At 44.0% G+C, this 8,027-nt stretch overlaps 1 protein-coding gene across 2 annotated transcripts in view; it reads right to left on the bottom strand.

Annotated features, from left to right (window-relative positions):
• Nucleotides 1–8,027, bottom strand: part of lama5 (laminin, alpha 5) — a 163,865-nt gene continuing 155,838 nt past the window's right edge. For both annotated transcript variants that reach the window (XM_086127741.1, XM_086127749.1), the window contains exons 73-78: nucleotides 2,508–2,682; nucleotides 2,142–2,442; nucleotides 1,932–2,062; nucleotides 1,045–1,138; nucleotides 850–969; nucleotides 1–699 (exon numbers count right to left, since the gene is read on the bottom strand). In XM_086127741.1, coding sequence (XP_085983867.1) covers nucleotides 560–699; nucleotides 850–969; nucleotides 1,045–1,138; nucleotides 1,932–2,062; nucleotides 2,142–2,442; nucleotides 2,508–2,682 — 961 coding nt within the window. In that variant the 3' untranslated portion in view covers nucleotides 1–559. The remainder of the gene's footprint in view (nucleotides 700–849; nucleotides 970–1,044; nucleotides 1,139–1,931; nucleotides 2,063–2,141; nucleotides 2,443–2,507; nucleotides 2,683–8,027) is intronic.

Here is an 8,027-nt window from a genome sequence, read left to right as displayed (position 1 = left end):
TGAAAAAAAAACTTTACTTGATACACCTACTCTTGTTCTTCTCAAACATGTTTAGTGTTTTCTTTACATAAAGAAATAAAGAAAGCTAGATTTTTTTTGTTTTACAAGTTTAATTCCAAATGACATGCAAAAGCAAAAGGTGAACGTGGTTAGGAGAGTATAACATGAAACAAAAGTGAATACATGAAAGTTTAACGTGACGCACATGCTCACATCATGTGATCCTGCCCAATTCTAGCTAAAAGTAGTGTCGAGATGTAGTCTTTCGAATACGGCAATGACATCACGATATCAAGAACATCAAGTATGTACGAGGTATCTGTGAATTGCAATGATAGTTGCATTGATATCATATCCGCTAAGATCATTTCAGTGTGCAGGTGAAAGTGATTGTAGTGTAAATGCAAGTGCACGCACACATTGGAGCACCCTGTAGATATCAAATACAAAACAGACAATAAATATCCTAATAGATATAAATTAATTCGTCAAGCGCCACCCACCACCATTTGCACCCATGGAATGTGAAGCTAAGAATGCATAAACACGTGTGTTTGTGCTAATCAATAGGGCAGCCGTGTGTCCCCACTTCGCCCCGTACGGACAGAGCTTTGTTGAATGGAGAGGGGCGACCATTGATGGTCACATGACGGATGCAGCCGTGGAAGGCGGGCAGGCCTGGTGTTGCGGTACCGCCATCTGGTGGACAGGATGAGGAGAGCATTTTATTATGAACACTGAAGACGACCTTGATGAAGGGTTTACGCTTGGAGGAAAAGATTTGTTTCCATGTTGACCATATTGATAACATGTTTGATTGATTAACAGGGGACACTGTGCAGCACTAACCAGGAACGCCTCCGAGGTAAACCACTTCTCTGGCCACTGCTGAACGGCCATGTTTGGGTCCGGCGCCACGTTGACTGTCTGCATCCACATGGAGCTGCAGGACGTTCTTCTTCTTCACCACTAGAGACCAAAAGAGAGACATGAGCCATCCAAGGGAGTGTGGTGATTGGAGGGTATTTTGGTCTTGTCACTCACCTGCGATGGCGCGCCAGCGTCCGTTGCAGAGTGCCTCTTCCGGTGCCAATGACAAGAAGACATCACCTTTGCCGCTGTTCATAGACAGCGTCACCTAAACACAGAACACCAAAGGCAATGTTCCCATTACAGGTTCTTGAATGGCCTGGCCCCGCTCTTCCTGGCCTCCATTGGTTCTTCATTAGAGCAAGAACCAATCAATTGGTGCGCGATCAACTGAACTGTGCGAGCCACCATTGCACACTCGCAGTGTTTCATGTGTCCTGGACACAGGTTTTGCACCGATTAAAAATAATAATTGCAGTTGCATTATATGGCGACATCACAAATTACAGCTCTTCAAATGCACACAGATGAAAAATCAATTTCCAGATTTCAACCGCCACCAAGACAAAAATACAGTGCATACGGTACACACGTGATGCATTTTACATTAACATTCAACCATATTTATAATTTCATATGCACCAGTGGAGAGAATAGTGATCCTTGGGATAAACATTTTTTTGAGCAGCGTGCCCCTTGCGGGTCCATTCAAATGAATGAGAGTGACCTCTCATTCACTTGAAAGGATAGCTTGCACTGAGTCACTTAAGTGCGCTCGCTTTAAACCGAGACATGGGTGTGTGAAGTAGAGTTCCTACATCTCTCGGTCAATCCAATGACAGTGACGTCAGCCCACCTTGGCCTACCTTCTAGAACCAGGTTCTCAAGAATTAATCCATGGCAACCGCACAGTCTTCAACAAGTGTAATGGAAAAGCGACCGCAGGGTGTAACCTGGCTGTTTTGGGGTGGAGGCGGTACAATGCAAAAGTGGCTCTTGTGCGTGTTGTCATGACACGGATGAGATCTAAGATATAATGAATGCCCCGTCCGCTGTGTCACCTCTCCTCTGCGCAGCGTCAATATCAGATGCTGGCCAGACATCGTCCCAGCCTGTAACAACAGCCCAGAGTCGGACACCGGACGCACTTCCAATCTGACCTCCAGGTCTCCACCCAGGACTAGCAGTTCACCTACAGGAAATACAGGAGTCTCACATCATCGTCATCACACGATAATGCCAGAAACAGCGGCGACAAAACAGCTGCTCACCTACGACTACATGTCCTCCCTCTCCTGTGAAGAAGGCACCGGGCTGCACAGGCTTCTGGAAGCAAGGGACCACGCCTTGGCTGTGGGCGGGGCTTCCCGTGGGGCTCTCGTTCAGCGTCAGGTCACGGACGCAGCCGGTAAAGCCAGAGTGGGCGTCAGACATTGGAGATTGCTGTGGCACTCCTCCCACAAATAACGGAGCACTGATACGCGTGCGGTCTCCTGCAGGAAGCTTCCTGGACTGAGCGCTGATCCCATCCACGATCATACTGACTTTATCCGTGTCACGCTTAATGAACACCTGAGGACAGAACCGAGTCGCCATCTTAGCTTTCATCCGACCACGTCAGCGCTTGACTCACTCACCGTGTGCCATTGATGGTCGTCCATCTTGGTGCGGCTGCGCAGGCCAACCTTCCTCTTCCTTCCCAGAGACAGCACCAAATGACCCTCCGACACGGCAAGCGACAGGACGCCGCCAGACGTGTAGAGGATCAAACCTTCCGATGAGTTGATCTTTACGGCAAGTGAGATGTGAGGCCTGCGCAGAGAGCACCTCTTATTGACATGTCAAATGATTTGAATAGCAGCATTTGAATTACAGTTCGGAGTCGGGCTTTCTATTTTAAACGAAAACAAAATGATGCTGACAGCCTGCACTGACTCATGTAGTTCATTTGCAAAACTCTACTAAAAACAAAACGGAGATCGGTAGAATGCTAACATGCCAACAGGCAGTGGACTGACACAGCAAGATGGTAATCTAAGAACAAAAAGTGCAAACAAAGGCAGACCCAATGAGCATTTCACATCTTGCACCGTGGAGAAATGATGTGAACATGCTGAGTACCTGAGTAAAGTAAGCATGAAGGCTGATCTATAATTTGTAGTTGGACATCATTTCAAATGAGAATTCAGGTAAATAACCCTGGCAAATTAGAATGATAGAAAATCATCAAGTATATAAAATGAGGCCATGCCTTGAAGTGATAAAATTCTCTGAGCCAGAAATGTTTGATTTCCGGTACCTGGGGAATCGTTACTGGTGCCAATTATCAATGTGTTCATGTGGTAATACAGTAGATGTTGATTTGTTTAATAATAATGTTGCAACATTTTTCAATATCTACACTTGGGCAAACATAAAACTAAATCCTCAGCTTAAAACAAATGAGCAGAAGAGAACCAAGAAAAAATTGAAATGATCTTGGACCAAAATACATGTAAAATGTCGGAGTACCCTTGAAAGCCCAGACCACTCAAGGTTATCTGGGACAGGTCCGTTGTGTGTTCCCAGAACCGGAACCAAAAAAAGTGAAGCAGTATTGAATTGCTTTTCTCCCTAGCCGTGGAACAAACTCACCAAATACCTCAGATCTGCTCAAACTGTCTGTCATCCATCCATCCATTATCTGAACCACTTGATCCTCACGAGGGTCGCGGGTGTGCTGGAGCCTATCCCAGCTATCCTCGGGCACCCTGAACCTGTTGCCAGCCAATCGCAGGACACTAATAGACGAACAACCATTTGCACTCACAATCACACTTATCTGCAATTTTGAGTGTTTTTGCTTGCCATGCATGTTTTTGGAATGTAGGAGGAAACTGGAGTGAGTACCCAGAGAAAACCCACGCAGGCACTGGAGAACATGCAAACTCCACACAGGAAGCCCGGGGCCTGGAATCAAACCCTGCACCTCTGCACTATCAGGCAGACGTGCTAACAGTCAAGCCAAAAATCGCTTCTGGCAGCGCTGAGTTCCGTCATAGTTTTAAAAAGTCTTGAGTCCAAGAGCGAAAACACGAGCCAGTCAGTGGTGGACCCAGCAGTGAGGGACAGACCTCTGCAAATGCCTATTTGTGTTGAGATGCCTCACTTGATAGACAATTATCCCCAAGAAGGATTTTAAGGACTTTACCAGTGAAATGTGAGAATTTGCTCAAATTCAAGCTCTTCAGACCATACGAAATATTATTCAAATTCTTGAGCAGTAAATATTGGTAGGCTAACTTAAGATGTCAGATCATTGTAACAGATTTAAAAAGCAAGACAAAGTGTTTTTTTTTTTTTTTTTACATGACACATTTTGTCAAAAATGAGCAAAAATACAGGGGAGCAGGATGGCTCTGACATTGTGTAATGCAGGGGTTGGGAACCTTTTTTTTCTTCACACAAGAGTCAACCCCCCCCCCCCCCCCACACACACATCTTTTAAAATCGAATTCTCTGAGATGCATGGTTTTGCGGATGGATTTGTAGATTGGTTGATACATGGTCAGGTTCTGCTTCATCACAAAAACATTCACGTTGAGGCTTCCATCGGTTTAATGTGACCGCAGGTTGTTTTTCAGGTTCACGTCTGTCGACTTATCCAAAGCGAGAAAAATATCTCACTGAATTTATGTCCTCCATTTGTTGTTTCTCGACTTGATTTGATATCATAATGGAGCGAACATGAACAGTTCTTGCTGACAGAGGCATGGCATTTATTCATTTGGTCGTCTTCAGCCGAGAAGTTGTCAAAATTTCGTTGTCTACATCAAGCATGAATGTTTTGACATTTTTGCCATTTGTGAATGGCTGTCCGTTCCTCACAATTGCTAAAGAACCAGCAAAGCTAGCTGAACTAAAGTCACCTTGTTGGGTCCATACATGGAGTTGCTGCTGACTTAGCTCCCCCCCCTGGAAAGTAGTTCTTGACAAGCCTTCTTTCTGCTGTCCCCCAACGGAGATTTTGATGCAAATGTGGCGCGGGTCACTTTATATTCGAGCGATTCATCGATGACATTTTATCATGGTACAATAGACACTCTGCAGAACCTGATTTCTCCACCCACCCATCCGTCCATCCATTTTCTGATCCGCTTTATCCTCACAAGGGTCACAGGGCATGCTGGAGCCTACCCCAGCTGTCTTCGGGCAGTAGGCGGGGGACACCCTGAACCGGTTGCCAGCCAATCGCAGGGCACACAGAGACGAACAACCATCCGCGCTCACACGCACACCTGCCATGCATGTTTTTGGAATGTGGGAGGAAACCAGCGTACCCGGAGAAAACCCACGCAGACACGGGGGAGAACATGGCAGAATCGAACCCTGCACCTCTGCAACGTGAGGCCGACATGCTAACCAGCTGCGCCTGACCTCTCCACAAAAGCAAATTCTTCTGTCCATTCCTGCTGAAGTGTAAGGAGCTCCTCATTTTCCTTTTGCCAACTTATCATTTGAAAGGGGTCGCTCTCCACAAATGAGCTGATTAAAAATGAGGGAAATGTATCTCTTGCCCAAAGCCAACTTGCGCAGACTGTTGCACGTAATCCAATAAAATTTGAGTTTGAAAGGTACAGGACGATCCCGCACAGTGGGGTACAGAGAGCATCGCCTCTCCTCTCAAAGTGGCCTTTGAAAATACAATGCACCCTCACCACTCAGAGCTTCATGTTCTGCGGCTTCAGTGCTTCGCGGGTTTTCCCAAAATACTGTACAGTATTCATAAAACAAAACATAAACAAAAATACAGACATATCGGCAGACATATTGCGGAATGATGCATTGCTTCATGCTGATGTGCGAGAAAGAAGGTTTCCCTGAATGCATCCAATAATTCAATGTGTTAAATACAGAAACAGCACCTGTAACCAACTTTACGCCTTTTAATAAGATACGCCATGAAAATACAGTAGGTCTTTTAGTATGATCTTTGAAATGACACTTTCTTTTTCTTCTTGGGCACAGACTCTTGCGTTGAATCCTCACTGGCCTTTTTCCCATTGCAAAGAAACTTTCCAAATATTTTATTTACTCACTTTGCTAGCTTGTGGATTTAATATTCACGTTATGTGACCGAGACGACGTGTCAAGAACCAGTCATAGACAGACGTCAGGACTCCGGTAACTATTCAAAATACACAATCTTTTAGCCTCAGATAAGAAATAAACCAGATATACTGTAAGTTTTTTTCCCCTTCATCTGTGTGGCCCAAGGTGGCTTGGCCTGGTCCACATAAGATCCACATATGGTCCACATTGACCATAAGAAGTTTAGAAAATGGATATAGGATATTGAATACATGTATCACTAAAGGGATTTGTTTTCACTATTGTTCTGAGTTTTGATTTTGACTTATGCACCATAAATGTTCTCAAGATTATTCTGTAGTAGATCGTTTCTTTTTTTTTTTAAAAATCAATTTCTTACAGACATCTCTAATGTAGATTGACATCTACTTTGTGCAAAAATATGGAAGACATTGTTAATCTTCTGTTTTACATTTGACTGATTTTATACAGCAGCACGACTGGCTGCGTTTTTAATTTGATGTTTAATGTCACTTCAAAATGAAGTGAGAAAAGCAGTCATGGTGTAACTGTAGAAAAACTGAAAATATCTCTATCATGCCATATTGCTATTGTGATATAAAACAGCCAATAACGTGGTTGATTTTTTTTTCTATCGCTCAGCTCAAGTACTTGGTAATAAATCAGATAAAACAAAAATCCATCCCTTTATTAAAAACAAAAACAGGATTTTTCCCAGATTGACAGTTCATAAAATACATAAACATTTTTTAAAATTCAGTTACCGGTTTGATTAGCAACATGTGCGGGGTGGGGGCGGGGGGGACTCTCGACTACACTGCGCACAGTGTAGTTGAGTTAAAAGCAGGCTGCAAAGCACGAGCTGCGGGTGTTCATTTTTTTGTGATCGGCAATGAAAGGCATCGATCGACAAATACCAATCTAGAGGTAAGATTGGGCCTAAAAAATCCAGCCCGACCCGGCCCGCGCGTATTAAAGCCCGACCCAGCCCAAACCCGACCAATTAACTTGATTTGCAGACCCGAGCCCAAAGCAAACCCGAAATTTCATATTTTATTTGTGAGGAGGGAGGAGGAGGTGTGATTAATGATAACAAATTAAAGCCTTTCTTTTGTAACAAAATCTAAGTTAAACAAGACTGTATAAACATTTACATCTTTTATATCTCTGTTTCTGCAGAGGGTACATTAACTGACAATTTTCCATCATTGACCGATTTTTTTAAGCGTTGACGGGAAAAATTTAAGGCCATCCGTCATTTTAACAGGTTGAAAATTGGGCCATACACCACAGTAGCAGTACGTCCTTAAGAATCAAGCGCGACACTTTAAGAGAGAGAAGCAGAAAGACAAAGAACAAGAACAAGAACAATGATGGGTGGACAATAGACAGAGACAGGTAGGAGTTCTTTGAATTGTCATTGCAAGAGTTTAGTACAGTACGTTTTGTGATGAGGTGACTTCTGTTTTTTTTTTTGCGAACCACGGTCTCTCGTGGCCAAAACTATTCACAGCCTCGAAACGCCTCAGCGCACTAAACATATATTTATTTTTTTAAAAAGTCAGCGAGATAGAAGCCCGACCCGACCCATTTCGGGTCGGGCTCGGGCTCGGGCTGAAGATCTTACCTTTATACCAATCACATCCACTGAAACCAATTGGTGGCCGATCGATCCAAGCACCACTTACTTTCGACAGCTTCAACTCATGTAGATTTCACGCTATCCATAGCAAGTCAAAACCGGATCCGTTTTCGACAAACGCAGCAGAAGACTCCTAAAAGCCTTTACTCAACATAAACAAAAGCTCGATTCTGTACATATTTCAGGTTGTTGATCATCAGAATCTTCCGCTTGAAGCTTTTGAACAAGGTGAAGTTGGTCATGGTATGAGTAAGGTTTTTATCACTCGCTGGAGCAAAATCACTGAATTAAACCTTTGCTGATGCTGGGTTTCAAGTGCGGCCCTCCAGGTAGACTTTACTGGCTTTGCTCTAATACCGTATTGGCCCAAATATAAGATGGCCCTGATTATAAGACGACCCCCTCTTTTTCAAGACTCAAGTTT

This window comes from Hippocampus guttulatus, chromosome 1, assembly GCF_054856545.1.
Source record: "Hippocampus guttulatus isolate MCC_2025c chromosome 1, RoL_Hgut_1.0, whole genome shotgun sequence".
Classification (NCBI taxonomy): Eukaryota; Metazoa; Chordata; class Actinopteri; order Syngnathiformes; family Syngnathidae; genus Hippocampus; species Hippocampus guttulatus.
This window is presented reverse-complemented; position numbering and strand designations above follow the sequence as displayed.